General features: G+C 40.5%; 1 protein-coding gene and 1 long non-coding RNA gene across 3 annotated transcripts; one reads left to right on the top strand and one right to left on the bottom strand.

The window, feature by feature from the left end:
* Positions 1–825: 825 nt before the first annotated feature.
* On the bottom strand, positions 826–20570 carry kitb (KIT proto-oncogene, receptor tyrosine kinase b). Of its 2 annotated transcripts, none has more exons than XM_086033612.1 (21): positions 20350–20570; positions 16218–16493; positions 15819–16103; positions 13516–13655; positions 12582–12750; positions 10991–11180; positions 10795–10910; positions 10604–10718; positions 9313–9500; positions 8841–8947; positions 7275–7401; positions 7077–7181; positions 6846–6956; positions 6191–6329; positions 6036–6103; positions 5860–5951; positions 5593–5715; positions 4514–4625; positions 4278–4377; positions 3351–3456; positions 826–3165 (listed from the first exon to the last, which is right to left on the bottom strand). In XM_086033612.1, the coding sequence occupies exons 1-21, from the start codon at positions 20417–20419 to the stop codon at positions 3022–3024; spliced, it is 2883 nt and encodes a 960-aa protein (XP_085889738.1). In that variant the 5' UTR covers positions 20420–20570; the 3' UTR covers positions 826–3021. The 2 variants fall into 2 exon arrangements, with proteins under 2 accessions (XP_085889738.1, XP_085889739.1); XM_086033613.1 differs by having other exon boundaries at positions 6036–6100.
* Positions 3019–13700, top strand: LOC147146350 (uncharacterized). The gene is made up of 5 exons (XR_015087139.1): positions 3019–3159; positions 6835–7015; positions 9295–9486; positions 10625–10726; positions 12587–13700. It is a non-coding gene; the product is annotated as an uncharacterized LOC147146350 (long non-coding RNA).
* Positions 20571–22250: the final 1680 nt, after the last annotated feature.

Genomic DNA, 22250 nt, shown 5'->3' with positions numbered 1-22250 from the left:
CAACATTGACCACCCACCACATAGTAGAAATAATGTAGATTATCTTTAGTGTGTGTGTGTGTGTGTATGTGAGTAATCACTCTCAAGCGCAATGCCGACTTGTTCCTTTCTTGAGTGTGTGTCACTGATAAGCCAGCCCAAAGAATGTACAGTAGGCCTAAAAGGTGTTTTTCTTATTTTTAAAAGAGACTAATGGATGTTGGTGATTATGTGAAAGAAGGAAAACATGAGAAGACAAAGTACGTTTCTTGCAAAAAGAAAAGAAAATAGAGTATAATAATGGACAGGTTTAACATTATAAAAGAAGCTCTGAATATTATTATTTTTTTTACTACCCCCAATCAAATTGAGGTGTATGATATTTAATATTTGACAGACAAGACAATGGGCGCCCCTCCTCACACATGACCTACCCACAACACAAATTGGTTAAAATGCTAGTGTAATACTGTACACAAAAGACAACCGTATTCTGTGTAAAACGGTGCTATGCTTTCTTGTACTGTATGTACCCTGTATGTATATCCCTGTGCTCCTTTTATCTATCCCAAAGTCAAATGTAATAATAATCAATATTTTGAAGCAAAAATGCTATTGTTATTATAACCCCCGTCTCCCCTCTTGGTCAATTTGAAAAATAAACACAGCTGCAAATGCGCAACAATGTGAATGACTTTCTCTTTAAAAAAAAAAAAAAAAAACAAGACTGAACAGCATATTTGGTCACACCAACCAAATATGCGGGTTGAGGATCACATTTTTAGATCAATTTTAAATAGAGTCATTTTCGCTGAGCTGACATAAAAAGGACACGTTGTTGCCTCTACCAACACTGGTACTTTCTTTATTACAAGTCAACAAACTGTATCAAAACTGCGGTGGCTTCTTACCAGATCGTGTGCCTTCATGACAATCAGACATAGCCAGTCAAAATCTAAAGGCACATCTCTATTGTATTTACAATGCATACACATGACATCAAATGAAGAACACATACACAAATCAATCAATCACTCAGTCCTGAATACTAAGATTAGGCCTACTCCACAAATACATACAAAGTACATCGGACCTCCCACTTGGCCGGTTAGACTGGTGACTAGTCAAATACACAACTCACATGTAAGAACTGGTAACAGTTTTTTGTTTTTTTTAAACTCTTTTTTTAGGCGGTCTTTAAAAGGAGTTAATGCTTACATGCCGCTTTGACACACTGAAGATAGCACATAGTGGCTCGATTTATTTAAGGTCAATTTGATGATTGTAGTCCCAATGAACAGATGATTTGTAGGGAAACGCTGCACATTAACCACAAAGGTGCATCAAGCAGAACATTCACTCCCCAAAAAGCAGATATTTGAAGGCTTTAAACAACAATGAGCGATTCATTTAGCATGTTTTGCTAAACTACTAAGCTGCATCACCGGTTTTCATGCTAAGGTAGCTAACAAGCCACACTGGTACTAAAGGGGGAATATTTCCAGGCTTCATGCTAAATTGAGGTAGCTACCAAGTGACCGGTTGAAACCAATACAGCTTAAGAGTTCTCTGTGTTACAAGTGTGGTTGTTAAGCTAATGTAGCTTGGCAGATGGCTTTAAAGTGGTCAAAACAGAATCGGTGCTATGCTAAGGTAGCTAACAAGACACTTTCAGGATGAAACAAAAAACAACTCTCCAGCTTTTTTGTTGTAGTTTTTTTTTTGTAATGTTGGTCCAAGATAAAGTAAAGAACAAGGTGCTTCAGTGATCACTGACAAAAATGGTGAGCTTTTTGTATTTCTATTTATACCAAATTAAATTAGCTACCAAACTACATTTTAGATTAAACTGAGATAATGTGAGCATTCTCGGGTTTGGATGTGAAGAAGGTAGCCAGGGAGTTGTTTTTAGTGATGAACAGAATAAGTGCGCTTTCTGCGTTTCTTGTCATGATGCTAGGCTAAGACAGCTATCAAGCAACGGGCTCATGTCTATTTGACAGAAATAAAGATGTAGTCAGCAACAATTGTTTCCCAAATTAAAGCTTAAGATATGATCACAGGCTGGGCATCTCCCTGACCAACGCACCCTGGCGCTGTTTGACACGATGGGTCATTAGCGCTGTAGGCGGCCTTTTGTCTATGTGCAATTGAAAATTGTACCGCACAGATCAATAGGACATTACTGAGAGCAGTGTAGGTTGTATCCAGTGTTTATGGTACATAAGGCCAGTGGTCTACATTTGTTTTTCAGTAAGATTTGGCTTTTTTCTCTTTGGAAATCATACGTGTGAAAACATTGAGAGGTGTCAAACTCATTTTTGTCAAGGGCCACATTATGGTTTCCCTAAGAGGGCCCTTATGAGTCTGAAAACCATATAAATGTATGATTAAATGTATGTATAAATGTATGTCAGACATATTATTTCATCATTGCTCTGGAAATTGATTGTTAACAACAAATTGAATTTGAGAGTAAAAGTTGAATTGTGAAAATTGGTGCTCGTATTTTTAAGTATACAACTGTTCACAACGTTAAGAAGGGATTGGTAATAAGAAATATTTGTAATGTCTGTTAATAGTGAGGAAAATTCAAAATTCTGTACAGATTATCTGCCAAAATTACGCAAACATCTATTCATCATGAAACATGAAGTAGACAAACTATTTGCTTTAGTGGGCCACATTAAGAGATGTTGGCTTGATCTGCCTTGAGTTTGACACCTATGATTTAAATACTGTGGGTATGTGCGTGCATGCAGGGCATTCCTAAAAGAATTTAGTAGGATTCAGTACAAAAGTACTGTTACTAGTATAAAACAAAAAATATTTTATTCATGAAACCTATATGAAACATCTTTAGAAATGATGGCAAAATCTAGAATTTCCGTGGCAAAATATAATAGTTTCAGCACAGCGTGTCGGCCATGTTTGTGGAATGTGTTTTTGCAGGACTCTCTGCGTACATGCATCTGATGACTACTCCAGTTCAAATGTAACGTGTAACCTTTTTGTTTTGATTTTCTTCTTGTGAGGAGTGTTTCAGACATAGTCCATGAAGACATCTGCGGTACTCTGCAGTAAAGGCTGGTTGGGGGCCGTGGTGCTGCACACGGAGCTCAGCCTCCGTGATGGAGCCTTCTGATGGTCCGAGGGACCTGCAGAATTGCTCAGCCTCAGGTAAACCTGAGAAATAAAAGCCATATAAGCTTCAATTTCTTTGGATACCACCCAGCACACCAACAATAAAACACTCACGTTAAACATCCCAACATTCTGAATAAGTTGAAATATAATGAACAAAGCATCATGAGGGAAAGGCATGTGGTTTTACAAGACAATCCAAATCATTCATGGTTTGCTCTACTTACGTTCCGGGTATTTTCCGACAGAAGAAGCTCAGTCCTCTCAACCAGTTTTCTGAAAGAGGGTCTTTTTAAAGGGTCCTGATTCCAGCATGAGAGCATCATGTCATACCTGGAGGGGAACACAGTCCCATATTTATGAGAGTTATATAAACCAATCCTAGAATCCCATTAGATATATTTACTGTACGTCTGCTAATGGAGAACAAAAATTTGGTTGTGTCTGTGCGTGATTATCTCTCTCTCTCTCTCTCTCCCTCTCTCTCTCTCTATATATATCTATATCTATATATATATATATATATATATATATATATATATATATATATATATATATATATATATATATATATATATATATACAGCTGTCAAAATTAAAGCATTAACTAAGGAGATTAATTTAAATTTCATAACCCACTAAAAAAAATTAACTTAGTTAACTCAGTTTTACTTCCTGTAGCAGCTGACCTCTGCTCACTGTGCAGCCAAACTTAGAGGAGAGTCACTGTCACCAAGACAGACTTTTATGTAGTTTTACTTTACTTAACTGGAGAAATCCAAAATAATCTGCACACTTTGCACAGCCAAATTCAAATACCATATTAGTTGTACGTCTTTGGTGTATCGTTCAACTGTGGTATTTTTACAGGAAAAGAATTGTAATCAAGCATCAACAAAAGCTATTAGAACAGTCTTTGAATCGAAATATACTTTTCTATTTATTTTTTCACATTAATTCCAAGATTTTAGCCAAGTAAATAACGGTTCCAAGCTTTGTAAAAAACTGTCGTTGAAAAATACGATTAATCGCGATTAATTACGGAAACATATTTGCGATTAATTAGTTAAAATGTTAATTGTTTTACAGCACTAATATATATATATATATATATATATATATATATATATATATATACACACTCACATACTCACATCTCAATGGGAGCAAACTCAGGCTTGCTCATCCTATGGCCCTCTTGAATCAGTCGATAAAATGCTGAGCCCACTTGCATTCCGGGATATGGACTGTTACCTGCAGCACACACATTCGGTGTGTACACAGTATTGTTTACATGGCATGGGAACACGTCAGTCTATTCACATGGCTAATGATAATGCAGTATCTTCTCAGACATTCTACAACTGAGCCACAGCTCCAAATTGTTTACCCAATGAGAAGATTTCCCATAGCAAGATGCCGTAGGACCACACGTCACTCTCATACGTGTAGACACAATCAAAAATGCTCTCAGGAGACATCCACTTGACTGGAAGACGTGCCTGCATGGACAAAAGGCCACATTATGTTTGCAATATGGAGTGATTTTTTAAAAAATGTTTCCAGTCTAATGATTTCCATAAATCGTTGCAATACAGATTTTTCTTTAGCCCACAACAAAAGAAGAAATGCCCTTTTGTATATTTCTCGTCTTTTTTAAGATTTTACTATTTCTGCTTATTGTAGGCTATATTACTACTGTATTTTTCTTACTTATTTCAACAAAAAGAAGAAAAATAATAGTAGTAGGGAATATTTATGAAGTAAAGAAGAAAAAAAAAGGAGGAAGGATTATTGAAAGAAGTGGATAGTCTGACCACAAGTATCCCAAAAATTGGATTAACATTTCAAAATTGGATTAACATTTTAGTGTGAAATACAGGGTTGCTAAAGTCTGGATAAACAGGAAATATCATCAATATCTACATCATCCACCCATTTACTATACAGCTTGACATAATTAGGGTCACGGTCTAGCTGGAGTCTATTCCATCTGCCTTTGGCCAAGAGTACACCCTGGACTGAAACTATGACCCGTGTTCTATTCGCATAACCTCTCTGAAGGCACGGCAAACAGACAACTATCAACAACCACTAGGGACGTAACGGTGAATCGAAAATCAATTTGAAATCCATTATCTCCCGATTAATCGATTAATCGAAAATCGAGTTGATTAAATCCACCTAGAAAATGATGTCTTTTTCATTGCAGATGCATAGCACGTTTTGAATTCGTAGATCAAATGATGCTTTTGCGCCAAACATCACTGCGGATTGCGTTTGTGGATGCAGAACCACACTAGTGCACAGAGACAAGCATGGTAGTCATTTTTTTTCAAAATCGAATCGAATCAAAAATCAGGAACTGAGAATCGAAAATCGGGGCTTGAGTGAATCGTTACATCCCTAACGACCACGCATCCCATGGTACGGGAAGGAAGGATTAAGAGTATGCAGTGCTGAACTCACATTGCCGCGGAGCACGTAGCTGGAATCGGTGGTGATGTCCCGTGCCAAGCCAAAGTCACAGATCTTGGCCACCCTGCCGTGAGTCAGTAGAACATTTCTGGCTGCCAGGTCCCTGTGGATGCACTGCGCGAACACAAGACAAACACGGGCGTGTGTATATTGACTTTGGAACTGGCTCTGGTAGTGAATGGATCATTAGCTTGTGTAAGTATACCTACTATTGTGGCCAGTGATTAAATCGTTAGTGATGTGCACTAGCAGACTTACATTCTTCGATGTGATGTACTCCATCCCTTTGGCCGCCTGGTAGGAGAAGCTCAAAAGATCTTCTGCACTCAAAGAAAGCTCGTCTGCGTCTTCTAAAAGAAAACGGACATTATATGACTTATAAGCAAGTCACGGTATCCCGTCATTACTGCAATGCATGATGGGAAAAGGTTTACCCGACTGTGAGGACCTTTCTTTATCCGAGGACCGCATGGGCATATATTCTGTACCGGTCACTTCTCTGCTGCACACACATGATACGTTAAGAAGCATCTGTGCAAATATGACACGTATGTTACCAACTGTATTTTGACAGTGAGGGCAAGATGACCTCGCAGGCTCTGTTTGCTTGGAGACGTTGCGATAGTAACCGTCGCCCGTTTGGGAATTTAGGAAGGATTCTCTTTTCCTGCGCAGGAAGTTGAGGAGGTCTCCATAGCAACAGTATTCGGTGATCACTAAAATTGGACCTGGAAGAGTGCAGAGATTTCACAAAATCAATTTGACTGCCAACGCAACTCAAACACGGAGATGCTGTTTGCGACGATAAGTACTTCAATACCGCATCAGTCGACTCGATCGGCGTTTGCACGGACAAAAGCGGGATCACATGAAAGCCGTGTGACAAAACACCGATATTTTTAGTCTAGTCGGTATTCAATAGCTTTAAATGAGGACTTTTCATGCCGAGTGTCTTTCAGCTTATTTGGTATCCATCAAGATGTTGCAGAGTGGTCAATTCCAAGGCCCAGACAGCGAGGTAATGCTCCTTTACTGCACTCAATCAGATTCTTCTCAGGGCTGGCTGCCATTGAGTTGACTGTAGCAATATCTGATTTCTATCAAAAGCATAATAGCTGTCTTACATTGCGGCAAGTCAGTGCTTTTTACGCCGCCTCAGACAACCATAAAGAAATCAATAAGTAAGACGATTAAAGGATCCAACTTGATTCAACTCTTCTCTCTCGTTGTGAGGCTTCGCTCACCTCCGACCGTGCAGGCTCCCAGCAGGTTGACGATGTTCACGTGGTTGCCGAGGTAACTGAGGACCTTCAGCTCCGACATCAGCGCCTCCTTCTCCGTGGCGTGAGCGTTGGCTGCGATGACATCATTGAGGCCTCTTCACCTTGCACGTCACATGTTGCAGCGGGTCGAGGTAAAAAAAAAAAAAAAAAAAAAAAAAAAAAAAAGGAAAAACCGAAAAAAAAGTCACTTACGTTTGAGCATCTTGACGGCGACGGTCGTGACCGTGTCCGCTGAGCACAGGCCGTACGCCGTGGCCCGCACCACTTTTCCAAAAGCTCCAGAACCCAGAGTTTTACCTGTGTGTTCGCACGGGTTAACTGTTAACACCGTCCAGCTTTTACACAACCGGCATGCTTCGAAAAAGCATAAACGCACGTCAATCGTCTTACCAAAGCGTAGCTTCTGCCGAGGAAACTCCCATTTACAGTCGTAGGGAAGCTGGGTGGGGTCAAAGTAAATGTAGTTGTTGCCATGGATGCTCTCGATGACTTTCCACTGGATTTGGAATTTAGGCTTCTGTTGAGGAAGAGATGTGGATTAATATCAACAAAACAGACTTAAGGTTACTTGCGAAATCTCTTTATAAAGACGACATTGCTTATTTTGATTGATACTCTCAGTGAGTCCTTGTTATAAACAATGTCATTATTATTTTCGTGGTAGTTTGCAGTGACTGCATCATACTGAGAACTGTTTTGCATATTTTGGATACTTCATTAAACAATATGAGGGAGACCTTAATACATTTGCAAAGGAGGTATATTTGTCATTTTCATTTGTTTGTTGAATCGATAATTCTTTTGTGAATGTTTTGAAGGATTAGGGCTGTGACATTAATCGACATTCAATTACAATTACGATTATTACACTCCATGATTACAAAATTGGCATAATCTTAAAAAAACGATTATCAATATGCATTTATATCCAATGCACTGTTTACACAAGGCAATCATACTTGAATTTATACATTTGCACCTTTTTTGTTTTATAGCTAATTTGATTTTGTTTGGTCCAAAAGTAGCTTATAGTACTGAGTGTTTCAAAGAAATATATTTGTCCTCTTATTTTTTGTTTAAAAATTGTCATGTTTTACCCCTAAATAAATGATCGTTTGAATAATCGTGATTCCAACTATTACCAAAATAATCATGATTAATATTTTTTTCATAATCGAGCAGCCCTATGAAGCATTTTATTTTAGCATTTTTTTAAGGGCAAACACTTAAAAATATATCATTTGACTACATTACATAACTTGTTCTTACTTTAGTAATGTTATTACAGTAATGATAATTTTTCTATAATATACCACCATTTCATTATATTTAATTACAACTTTTTCATTATGGTCATAACTTTTTTTTGATTAGTTGACATCACGTTGCTACTGTCCTACATGCTTTAAGTCTAAATCACCCCAGCAGTTATCGGAAAATCAGATTATTAATATTATAATTTTTTGTTTTTAATACAAATCTCGTGTTGGATTTCATTATATTGTACCTAATGTTGTAGCGAATTGTAGGTTTGTTTGGTCTCCACGTATCACTACTCCATCCTCACCATGTACAATAATTTGCTCTCTATGTACTTTACATGCTGATGTAAGCCAATGATCTTGGAGGCCTGAGTCACTGCGCTGGAATAAGAGCAAGATGTCACGCTGTTCCAGACGGGCGTCAACTGAATCTCTCTAATGGTTGACTGAGTCATTTCAACTTCATTTAAACACATTCAGAATGTTCAGACAAAAAAAAAGAAAAAAAGATGAAAAAGGCTATCTGCTGACATTAATCACATAAAAAGGGAGTCATTACTCACCAAGGGATGAGTGCAGTTCCTTTACAAGTCATTTTAAAGGCATCTTATATTTAGTGATGCAACACAGCTGATCAAAACCATTCAAATATGGCGTCGTGATGTGGCGTTTTGGGGTGAATTTGCTCTCTTACCTGCATGTACTTATAGAGCAGCACCACCAGGATGAGGCAGAGGAAAGCGCCAGTGGCCACCATGCCAGTTAGAAGCGGGGTGAACAGTTTATGCGGGACGAGTCGCTCTGTTGGAGGAACAAAAGTCGCGATCAGGAGTTACACACACATCTTTACACACAACACAGGGCCTCAGACAACCCCGGCCTCAGGATTAAGACAGGCAGCTGCAGCAGTGGCGTTTGTTTGTGTGTCTTGGATTAGTGCACCGACACCATCTAATCCCAGCCTGCGTCGTCAGCATATGCTAATCTCCTTCAATCTGGAGTCAGTAACCACACACCTGGCCTGCACACACACGCGGGGGTCAAAGAGTTTGTTTGTGTGGATCCTTGCGGTGGGGTTTATGAGATAACGGCCACGCAGCCACAAGTGTGTGTGTGTGTGTGTGTGTGTGTGTGTGTGTGTGTTTCAGATATTAATGATGTGGTACCGCTGATAGAGAAGAGCGTATAAGCTTCCTCCCGCTCTGTGGAGGCCACACACTCCAGTGTATGATAGTTGCCGTTTTCCTTGCTGATGTTCAGTCGGCTCTCCACCTCACTCCTGCTAAAGGTGGACTCTGTCACCATGGCGACATCTGCAGTATCCCATTGGGTGGCATTGGGTAGGTGTGAGCACCTGAGGAGAGGAGATGTGGAAAATCATTCCTGTAATATTGTTCCCCTTTTGGCAAATCATTATCGTTTGTGCAATTGACAGGTCACGGTGGGACTTGCAATGTAGTCATTTTCAATTTTAATTCAGAATTTTGCTATGGGATCAGTAAACCTCTCTACTTAACCTACTTTTCCTAACCTAACCTCACCGAACCACTTATTTTACTTGATCATTTATATTTTTGTGTTCCCTTTTTTTTTTTTTAATGGACAAACAAGCCTGGTCACTAGTCGACGAAAATAAAAGTTAAAATGTGATTTTTAAATCGTTTATTTTAATAATAAAACAATATTTGATTGTCATTTGTATTATTTATACGGTAATTGAGCTTTTAATTAAACAATTATTTATTTAGGTATATAAGTCTCTACTGTATATGTAAAAGTGTACAACTAAATGAATTATCTAATGAGATGAATTACCAAAAAAAAAAAAAAAAAGAATAATGAAGACATTTTAACAACTCATTTAGTACCAGACCTTTTCAGACCCTTTGTGAAAAGGCAATTACTTTGGCAGTTAGCAGTATGGATGCTATTGTTAAATTATTGAACTAGTTACTGAAGGGTGGCCTACTAAACTCGGTTAGCTTGAAACAAAAATATGTGGTTAGCCGTGGCCAAAAGGCATTACTTGGTTAGTTTTAGTTTAGGGTTCAAAACTACCTGTTTAACTTCATGGACCTAAAGTAGCCTACTTCAAAAAACTGAACCAATAAGTTAGTTTTATGGAACTAAGCTACTGGGTACCGCACTAACATTGTTAGCATGAGTAAATAAAACAACTTAGCTAGCCTTCGTTCGCTCTAATTGGTTAGCGTTGTGTTAGCCATAACAACGTCATTAGCTTTTGGCATGATATGATTAATTTTAAGAAACAATTGGTTTGAACCTCACCAAATTTCATTTATGTTACATTTTCAGGGGGATAACATTGATGAAGAAGAACATTAAGACGTAGGCTACGACTGTTAATTGTGGCAGAATATGACACACTTAATTTATATGGAACATACAGAAAATGTTGGTGTGGTTAGTTAATAGTGGATGCAAGCGATGTTATACCTTGTGTGGGGAATGTCACAGATGTACCAGGTGATTTTTGGAACTGGGTGACCGGCGGCGACGCATCGCACCTGACCATCGACTGGCCCTTCCTGGGCGATGATGACCGGCTTGCCTTGCAGAGTGAGTAGACATCATAATCGGATGCTCAAACCCTTAGGAACTGTGTTGATGTAGGAGAATTAACTTACTGTAAACATATACGTGAAATAGATGATCGACGGATGCGTCTTCATGGCTGGCTGAGAATTTATAGACGCCGCCCTCCGAGCCAAGAACCCTCACCAATTTCAGCTCACTAATGAACCTAAATGTAAAGTCACATGAAATTTATGATGGGTGGGTGCTTTCTACTCTGGAATCTGACTACATGGTCCAAAATGGTACCTGTATTTGCGTTGGTGAATAGTAATAACGTGCTCCGTGGTGTTGAGCAGCTGTTTGTCGTTGTAAGACCAAGACAGAATGCCGGGTGACGGATAGGCCTCGAAATCAACCCTGAGATTCAGGCTCTCCCCCTCACGGACGCCAGCCTGGATGGGACTTGGGCGGCTTAACATGGCAATGAAACCCCTGTCTGTACAATATATACAGTATACACACAGAATTGGTCATTTAGCAACAAGGCCTGGATATCTGGTTTGTCGTGTGAATGCTGAGAGACACATATGGTGTCCGTAGCTTTAGTGCTTCAAAATGATTCGTTTGCCCTTTTTGTTTTTAAATATCAGTAGCCTACCATGGCTCAATGGATTTACAGTAAAACGATCAAGCAAAAAAAAAAAAAAAAAAAAAACGCATGGCTTGTTTCTTACAAGCGAACACAGTTATTGATTCCGTAAGGATTTTGTGCTGCGCTAAGATAAATGCTTTAACTTTGCCTTGAAGTGCTTACTATCTGCCAATTTGTCACTTAACAGGACTGGCCACTAGGCTCTAAACGCTTAAGGTTTGGCATTGTCGTTTTTCGGATTCAAAAAAGGACGACGGGAAACTGAAAAACACAGCCCATTGAATGCGACAGGACACATGAAAACAAAAAGGTCATGGTGTCCCAGAAAAACTGCTCCTGCTGTATTGGGAGACCGTTTTTTAGTGTTTGTTCTGTCATTTTATTTGATTGCCATGGTCTTGTCAACAAGTCGTGTCCTAACCTGTCCACAGACTCAGAGGTTGTTATGGGTGCACCTTAAGGAGCATTGAAGTGTGGCGTTGGAAATTCCTTTAGGGCCTTGATTTGCATAGCATGCAAATGAAGGAGAACCTTTAAGGCATTAGGTTTAGTTTAGTTTTTCTAGGTAAGAAGTCTACAGTCTACATGTACAGCATCGAATCCGCGGAGAAGAAGTGTTGGCTGGTGCACAGTTCAGGAACGATCAAGTGGATGACATCATTTGGATGGATGTTTTAACGGCTTCTTTAGCACTGTGAGATTGACCTTTCTATAGGGTTACTGAAGAGGGCAAATTGCTTCAGAGTGGTTTAATGGTTCCATACCGGCGTACAGTATAGTACTGGATATGTTGTATTGTATCAATCATGGTTTTACTGCATATTCCATAACTAGATACAATGATGTCATGCCGTCTCAGTAGACCCACTGTACTGTGTATGTGCTTTAAAGCAGCAGAATCCACCCATTTTTAGCCATCTCTGCGGACGGCCATTTTGTCACTTCTGTCGACTGACAATGACATCACAACTGCTCAGGGCTCGGGTAACGCCCAATTACAGCTCACCTGTTTTCTGAAGCTGAGCCATGATTGCTCGTTAGCTGAGCCCTGAGCAACTGTGATGTCATTTTCAGTCGACAGAAGTGACAAAATGGCCGTCCTCGGAGATGGCTAGGAACGGGTGGATTAACTCTTATTCCGCAAACGCAATATTTATCAGAATGCCTTGTTTCAAGTAGTGGGCGTGCATAGAAAATATTCTTGAAAAAAAATATGTTTGCGTTGACTCCCGCTTTAATTCTTACCGCAGACATCCAGGTGCAGCGCTGTGGAGCTTCCGCCTCTCTCGTTGTGGGCCGAGCAGCGGTACGTCCCCGAGTCTGTTCGCTTTACAGACCCTATCGAGAGCCGGGAGGCCCGTTGATAACCTCGAGAGCCGGACAGGATGTGTGAGGTGTGGGCTTCATTTGGATGCTGCGGGCAGCAAACGACGACAAAGTTAAGTGTTGTTTGGTCATCCACTCACATTTAACGTAATACAAATGTTACCACTGGAAACCTGAGAACGAGTGCTACAGACCACACATCGGTTCGTCTCTTGTCAAGGTTGTTCATCTCCCTCAAATTGTATTACCAAATATGGAGAAAAAAAACTTTTATAGAACTTTGATGGAAATTGACCTTTGGGTCGGAATCCATTGAGTTTGTTGAAGTCTTGGTGCCTGATTGAATGAAATTCCCTTTGGGCGTTCCTGACTTGTCACATTACACGAGAATGTAATGGATGTGACCTTTTATCATCAAAATTGAATCACTCTTGACACTGAATAATGCCTCGAGTCCATTTGAAAAACTCAAAGCATTTTTCCCGGTTGCGGGGACATGAATATGGAACGAAGGGACGTAGCAAAGAGATGCTTTGTGGTTTTGGGGGTTTGTCCAATCAAATTTCGGGCTATGCTGTATAACAAATAGTGTGATCGTACTTCCGTCACAATTTAAAGCGGAAGTCAACCCAAACATATTTTTTTCAAGATGTTCCCAGCAGGGCCACTAGTTGAAACACGGCATTCTGATGCCGATAATTATGCGTTTGCGGAATATAAATTAAGCAGCAAAATCTCAGGAGGGGCGGCCATTTTGTCTTCTGTCGACTGAAAATGACATCACAACTGCTCACAGCGACCAATCGCGGCTGAGCTGTTTTCCGAATCTGAGTCGCGAAGACTCACAACTCACCGCTGTTGATGGATAGTCCCACTTGACATTAAAGTCCGGGTTGACATTGGAGGAGCTACAAGTAAGCTCAAACTTCTCTCCTTTCCGCAAGATAACCTTGTCCCTTTGGGACAATGTGATGACTGGAAGCACCTCCGGAACTGCATAAAGAAGTGCAAAAAGACATAATAACATTAGAAAGGCATTCAAGAAGGAAGTCAACCCAAACATAATTTTTTCAAGACTATGTTCTATGCAGGCCCACTAGTTGAAACAAGGCAATATGATTAATATGAAATATGAGTTAAGCAGCAAAAGCCACCCGTTTTTCGCCATCTCAGGGGGCGGCCATTTTGTCACTTCTGTCCACTGAAAATGACATCACACACCCTCAGGGCTCAGATAACGACCAATCACGGCTGTTTCCCGAAGCTGAGCAATGATTGGTCGTTATCTGATCCCTGAGCAGTTGTGATGTCATTTTCAGTCAACAGAAGTGACAAAATGGCCGCCCCCGGAGATGGCTAAAAATGGTTGGATTAACTCATATTCCAAAAACACAATACTAATCACAATGCTGTGTTTCAACTAGTGAGCCAGCATAGAACATATCTTAAAAAAAAAAATGTTTGGGTTGACTTCCGCTTTAACAAAAGTCATTGGAATTCCTTGGACCTTTCTTTTTAGGCATGTACAATTAATGGGTTGGCTGGATTCATAAACATACCTTGTCTGAATACCGATGAAGAGAATTTTGCAATTAACTAAAAGAGCCTCAAGAGTGTCTTTGCTGTTTGTTTCGTTGGAAAGAAATGAACACACATGCACACGCATGCATACACATTAATATTTGCATATTCATTGCCTTAGACAGACAGAAACTACCTGATTTACTGCTTTCAATAAATGTGACTGACGTCACCGGCGGTTGTGTTTGACAAAGGTTGTCGTAACTCTATCTAGCCCAAATGCCACTGTCATGCACTGTTACAAAGCTTTGTTCAGCATGGCGTTCTGTTAATCTCTGTGTCCTTCACCACAGCTGCGTTTCACTCCCTCTCTCCATCACTCAACAAGGAGACCAATAACTCTGCCCAGCATGTCTTTGTTTGGACATTGCGAAGCTGTGCAGGGATAAATACAAACATGAAGGTCAGCCCTTCGTTTGACAGCTACATTTAGTAAAGGTATACTTAAAGAGGGAAGTCAACGCAAACATTTTTTTTCAAGAATATGTTCTATGCAAGCCCACTAGTTGAAACGGAATTCTGATAAATATTGCATTTTCGGATTAAGTGTTAATCCACTCATTTTTAGTTATCTCTGGGGGCGGCCATTTTGTCTTCTGTTGACTGAAAATGACATCAAAACTGCTCATAATGATCAATCATGGCTCAGACTCAGAAAACAGGTCAGCCGTGATTGGTTGTTGTGAGCAGTTGTGATGTCGTTTTCAGTTGACAGAAGACAAAATGGCCGCCCCCGGAGATGGCTAAAAACGAGTGAATTTTGCTGCTTAACTTATATTCCACAAACGCAAAATTAATCAGAATGCCGTGTTTCAACTAATGGGCCAGCTGGGAACATATTCTTGAAAAAAATATGTTTGGGTTGACTTCCGCTTTTAGAAGTATGTTTTAGATGCTATTCTGGTATCCCGTGAGTAATTTGTAGTCTGTCAATAATGGTCGAGCCCTTCACTTTTATTTCTGATCAAGGTTAAATGGGAAGTCAACCCCAAAATATTTTTTTCAGGAATATGTTCTATGCAAGCCCACTATTTGAAACAAGGCATTCTGATAAATATTTCGTTTGTGGAATAAGAGTTAATCCACCGTCCCTCGCTGAGGTGTTTGCGTCACCCTGCCGACCCCATTGTTAAATTTCTTGCTGGCTGCGCCCCTGATATCTACACATTTGTTACCAGCACAACCAAAAAAAAAAAAATTCTAAAAAAGGTATTTTTCCGTGCTTAATGTCTTTTTACACTTCACATATATTATTGTTAAAAAGCGTGCTATATAAGACATCCCTTCACGTTTGTCCTCATTCGGGTCGCAGGGGATTTGGAGCATGTTCCTTCTGAATTTGGCTGAGATAAACCCTGGACTTGTCATCATCCAATCGCAAGGACATAACAACCATTCTCACCCACATTCACGCCGATGGACAATCAAGAGGCTTTAGTTAACCTAACATGGAATGTAGGTGGAAGCTGGAGTTCATTAGCACCCAAATGACAAATCTAGTACAACCATGTTGACATATTCTAAGGACAGATGAGAAAACCATTAGACGACATTAGAAACTTGGGCAATGTTTACCTAGCCGAACGTCCACGGTGTATTGACTCGATGTCACTTGATCATCTCCGAGCTGTCCCACGCACACGTAGCAGCCTTCAAACTCCTTGCTTGCGTTGCCGATGATGACGCCTTGCTCGTGATGGGTCCAGTAACTCATGGCGGAGGGCAAAGGTCGCCCGTCACACGTCCGCAAAGCCAGCAGCGCGACGTCCGGGTTGGTCACGAGGCAGGGAATGGTGCAGTTCTCGCCGGCGCGCACCAGAATGACGTTAACCATGGTGCGCTGGAAAGCACTGACTGGATCTGTAAAACGTGAACGCAAGTCAAATTCATTTCATGTGGATAGCGCCAAACCATTCGACGGCCGCATCAACCCGAGTAGCAATCCCACGATGACAGCAACAACCCAACACCCACCTTTCACATATACGTAGATGGACGAGCTCTCCAGTGTATTGTTATTGACGCACACGTAGCGGCCCATGTGGTAGGCTTGCGCTGCGGGAACCTTGACAACCGCCACACCGCCCTCCTCCGCCTCCCCCTCCAGTCTGCGAGCGTTCTCCCTCTGCCACCTCAACCTGGATGTGGCGCCAGATGTGCTGGCATTGTCATAGCAATAGAGCTCCAGTTTCCCCCGCTTGGGAACAACGATATGAGGCCCACTGGGGGAGATGATGGGCTTGCACCACCCTGGAATAAAAGACAAAGGAGGAGGCGTTACATGGACACCAGTTTTGGGACACCTGGCCGTTACACCTGCAAGATGTAAAAATTAGGGATGTTCACTCAAGCCCCGATTCGATTCGATTTTTTTAGTTCCCGATTTTCGATTCGATTCGATTTTTAAAAAAATTGCTTCCATGCTTGTTCTCTAGTGCACAAGTGTGCTTCTGCAGCCATCCACAAACGCAATACGCAATGATGGTTGGCGCAAAAGCATAATTTGATCCACACATTCAAAATGTGCTATGCATCTGCAATGAAAAAGACATCATTCTCCAGATGGATTTAATCAACTCGATTTTCGATTAATCGAATCGATTAATCGATTTCGGGGCGAATCGATTTTGAATCGATTTTCGATTCATCGTTACATCCCGAGTAAAAATGGGAAAAAAAGTACGGAGTTAGGCCCACCCTTGGAGCTATAAGAGCTGTCGCTTTCCCGGGAGGACTTTCTACAAAATTGAATTACATTATTTATTTATTTTCAAATGTAATCAGAAGATTCAGAGATGCATAGGGACTGGAAAAGTCACAGAAAGGCAAAGAAATGGACGTCCTTGGAAACATATTGGTGGATCACGTGTTGTGAATTTTGTTGTTCAGCAACAGCAAATTGTGCAAAAATGAGTCAAACGAACTGTTGGATGCGATTTAAAACATTACAAGAAAGTCACATTAAGTTTACCTGCAAAAGATTATAGTGCGTTTTAAGTGTGTCCTAAAATTTCACCTGGGCACCAAACATTTGTGTGAACTTTTTCTGAGTACACCACCAAACAAAAACGCCCGAAAAGTATGAAGACTGAAATAATGATGACCTTGTCTCAATTTACTCACATTTTGTATTTTATATGAAATCTGGACCTGTTGAGAATAATCCTGATATAAATTCAGGAAGCCATGACAAATTCTGTTGTTTGAATGGCAACAGGTAGTTACATACATTGTGTCTTCTGCCAACCTGCGGAAGAGCATTCAATTGTTTTGCTTGTCACTATACATCTCTGGCATAGATAGGTGGACAAATAATTATACAAATTCGTTGTAGTAAATAAATAGTAATTTGAATTAAAATTGGAAAATGTCCTGCAGCACACCTGAAGATCTCTCACTCACTCTTAATTCTTTCGTCAATATAGGACACCGAGGCTATCTGGATTTATTTTGTCATTGCTTTAGCTTAGTGGTTCCCATAACTGTCTTTCATACAGCTGATATGTGATTAATTCCCATTCAATGCGTCACTCACAGTCCTCCTGTAACTGACTATCTTTTAGTCCAGGGTGTAGTCTGCCTTTGGCCCTAAATCAGATGAGATTAGCAGCTTCGGTCCCTGCCAGGACCCTAAACCAGATACTGTAAGTGTTTTAGAAAATGGATGCATTGTTGTCATGATGATTTGTGCAAGAGATGCAATATCTTGACGACAAACGCTGCAATAAATTCATGACAAACTTAATACAAAAAGGAAGTAAGACACATGTATTAAAGAGGGAGTCAAACCAAGCATTGTTTTTCAAGAATATGTTCTATGCAGGCCCACTAGTTGAAACAAGGCATTCTGATAAATATTGCGTTTGTGGAATAAGAGTTAATCCACCTGTTTTTAGCCATCTCTGGGGCGGCCATTTTGTCACTTCTGTCGACTGAAAATGACATCACAACTGCTCAGGTAACGACCAATCACGGCTGACCTGTTTTCTGAAGCTGAGTCGGGATTGGTCGTTACCTGAGCCCTGAGCAGTTGAGATGTCATTTTTAGTCGACAAAACGTGACAAAATGGCCGCCCCCTAAAATGGCTAGAAATGGATGGATTTTGCTGCTTAACTCATATTCCGCAAACGCAATATTAATCAGAATGCCGTGTTTCAACTAGTGGGCCTGCTGGGAACATATTCTTGAAAAAAATTAGGTTTGGGTTGACTTCCGCCTTAAGCAGTGACGTGCATAAGTGGTGCCAAAATTATCTGTTTGTGGGGGGGGGGGAAATACTTTATCTGATTTTGTGCTCATGCCACCCCTCCCTGTCTTTTCTCTGCTGTGTTCTCCTGCTCCGAGTTGCCCAGGAAGGAGCTTAGTATGTGGAGCTTTTAATTTGCCCAGCAACAAGGAGCCATGTGACATGATCAGGAAAAACAAACTGAGCAGTTCTGTGATGTTGTCTGTGTGATGTCTTATGTTGGAATTGGATAAAGAAATGGGAAGCAAAAATGGGAAGCTGTAGTTTTTCTTGGTATGTAGCCTAAGTAAATGCTAACATGTTGCTAAAATGAACAAAGGGCCCAAGAGAACAAAGCAGAATATAAAGACAGGTCTTAATGTGATGATTAAATAGCATGTTTTGATTGGCACACAGCCACGGAAGATATAGTGCTATCTAACCAACCTTGCTCAATGGAATAATCAATAAGTATGCGCTGTCTTCAGCTGAGTAATCATGACCTCGGGCCTCTAAGAGAAATATATGCATCGAACATTTCCATCTTAGTTTGCCGCCAGAGAGATTTTTTTTCTGTCTCTCCCCTGCATGTTGAGCACCTTTTCAAGAACACGATCTTCATGTGACTGTTGTGCCTTCGGGACGAATCAAACCAAGCTCCCGAGGACGCAAACCGGCAACTCTCAGAAATGTCAACATGCACTTTTCTTTCTGGTGAAAAGCAAATGTTTGGCCTTTTTAGAGCAGTCAAAAGTTACGGGACGATGACACTGTGGCTTTGTTTGCGTTCAGAGACGTCCCGTGCGGTTGGGATCTTTGTTTGCCGTGCTCAGTGCATTTCGGTTTTGATGAATAATTGATTGGTTTGTAACTGACAACAAACACACACCTGTTGCCTGGCGGTGAGGAAGACGCAACCCCACCCAAGCCCTCCTCACCCACATTCTTTTTTCTTTTCCTCCATGGTGGTTATGCAAATGGGGACTGATACGATCTGTAAACCTGAGCTCCCAGGTTGAGTTAAACTGCACCGTTAAACTCCAGCAGGTTCCCGGAAACTGTGTTTAATGTTTCCTGGAGGATCCCAAACATTTACATGAATGTGGAAGAGCCAAACCAACGACTGACTACGTTACATTGACAGTGTTCCTACACCGGCTCAAAAGCAATTAAAAAAAAAAAAAAAAAACGTGCCCACAAATGCAAGCGTACGTGCTGTGGTGATGTTTTGTTTCGTAAATCCATATTGTCATTTTCTACTTCTATTTTTACCACATATGGTCCAACTCAAGATCCACGCACCAGGTTACGCACCATTTTATGCGGCCCATAAAGGCCTGGAAATAACGAGTGGCACATTAAATGCACGATTTACCGATTTTTATTTTCGCTCACATTTTTTTCTTGTCAGCTTGCAGGAGTTCTTAAAAGCTACTTAGTTGATTTCCACGACGTAATTTTTGGAGGGGGTCAATATGGGACCAAGAACAACCTTATAAATTTGGTTTATTTTTGGTGAGGCTCCAGATGAAGGTGCAGAGCTATTTTTTTTTTTCACTTTTTCTTAATTCCTCCAGAAATAATAGCTCAATTTTAATGGCACATTTCAGGTATATGCAGGAAAATGGGCATCTATAAGGTGTACGGTTTAATCCAAATGTACGGTATTTATCATTTGGCCATCGACATTATGTTCCATTCTGATCATTTGATCTTAAATATCCATCAGGTCCATTTTATCTCCGAATATTCAATCCCCTAACAAGATTTTACAGCAGCAAAAAGTGCTTCGTATATTCACGGTGTTTAATTGTAATACTCTTAAAAAGTAAGTCAACGGTAAATAAGGCGTTTTTTTTAGCGGCACGTGCGTTCCCTACCTGTCTGTGGGAGGGAAATCAAATGAGATGCAAAAACAATCCACAGGCATGACATGCTGAAGTTTTCCATCTTGGCTCTCTATTCCATGTGCCTCATGACATCCTGCACAGTCACAATCGAACTCCCGACTGGATCCAACGTGGCAAGAACGGATCTACTCTAATGTCATGCGTACATACGGAAGAGCTCTCTTTGATGGATACGCTGGCTATTAACGACAGTGCACAGTACTGAGCCTCTCCTCCTCACAGACTCTCCTCCCTCACTCTGGCACCTCCTCCCTGTCCCGCATTGGCTGGAGGCGCGCCAAAAGTGATGAGAGGCGCATTACTGGAAGTTTTGTTGACAATTTCCAGCCCGTACGCATTATTATGGAAAGAATGAGCAAGAAATGGAATATTTATCAGAATGCCTTGTTTCAACTAGTGGGCTTGTTTCAACTGGTGGGCTTGCATAGAACATTTTCTTGAAAAAATAATGATTGCGTTGACTTCCGCTTTAACGCTGCACTCTAAAAACAGTTGGGTTTAAAAATAAACCAATTCTTTGTCAAAAATGGACCGATCCACTAGTTGGGTCAATAAACCCTAACCCTAAACCAAGTTTCTGAGTTGTTTTTGCAGAAAACAACCCCCCAAAAATTGGTAGTTTTGCACAAAACAACCTCAAAAATTGGGTTGTTTTGTACAAAACAATGCAAGAAAGTGGGTCGAATTGACCCAATTAGTGGATCGGTCCATTTTTGACCCCAAATTGTGTTATTTTTAACCCAACTGTTTTTAGAGTGTGAGAAGTGACAAGTGTTTGGAAACGTCATTTTGCATTGGAAATGTGTTTTCCCTGTGACAGTTTGTGTTTGTTTCCTCAAGGGTAAAGGCTGCGTCTATACCTGTATTTCGGCTCACTTGCATAACATAATGAGATCCAGTACAAGAGCTGCATGACAAATTGCCATTACGAAGGCACTTTTATGGTTGGAGAAGCTGTCGCAATGACAAAAAAAAATCAGCAATATTACAAACAGCCCTGATAATGTCCATCAAAATTAATCAGGAATTTTGGGGCTACAGATTAGTCATTTTTTTGTTTTCTCATGATGTAGCCACTGAATTTCCCTGCTGATTTAATACAATACAATTTTATTTACATAGCGCATTTCATAACAGCTACAGCTGTAACAAAGCACTTTACAAAAACAATAAACAATAAAAAGGCCACAATACACAAGTATTAATCAATAAATTAACATAAAACTCTATATACAATTGACACCGGTTTGATTCCCATTTGCCTTTTCACTGGACAGCACTCGATAAGGTTTCTTTCCTTGAGATCGTCAACTCTTTGTGACTTAATCTGACTCGCACACAATTTTGATTTACGTAGGAACCCGCCCCACTTTTTTTGTCCCACATATTGTCATGAGTGTTCGCTGCAAGACGTGAGATTAATTTGCCGCGAGACGCCAAAGGCATGTGGAGCCTCTTGTTGCGTGTTAATCACAAAGCTAACATCAGTCTCTTGGGCCAAATGAGGTTTTATTGATATGCCGAGCCTCCCAGCGCCGGCATGAAACAGGCACTTTATCCTAAGGTTGCTCGTGAGAAACATGTGAGTGGACAGTGGGACTGTTGTGGGTTGGGTTTTTTTTTTCGTATGCACATGATGAATTTCTCAATGCATCGCCCCATGGCTGTTTGTGTCTTTTTGAGATCAAAAGAGGATTCTAAAAAGCACACAAACACAAACAAAAAATACATCATTGCTTTTGTGGCCACTACGTTGACATATTTCATGTTTGTGGCCACAAAGTCTTCTCATAAGGGCGTTATCTTGTTTTCTGCGAAACAACTCAACCCAGTTTAATGAAGTGGATCGACTAAATTCTCTTTATGTATCC

This window comes from Filicampus tigris, chromosome 6 (genome assembly GCF_054856515.1).
Source record: "Filicampus tigris isolate MCC_2025a chromosome 6, RoL_Ftig_1.0, whole genome shotgun sequence".
In the NCBI taxonomy this organism is placed as follows: Eukaryota; Metazoa; Chordata; class Actinopteri; order Syngnathiformes; family Syngnathidae; genus Filicampus; species Filicampus tigris.
Note: the sequence above shows the minus strand (reverse complement) of the source record. Positions and strands in the feature narration are given on the sequence as shown.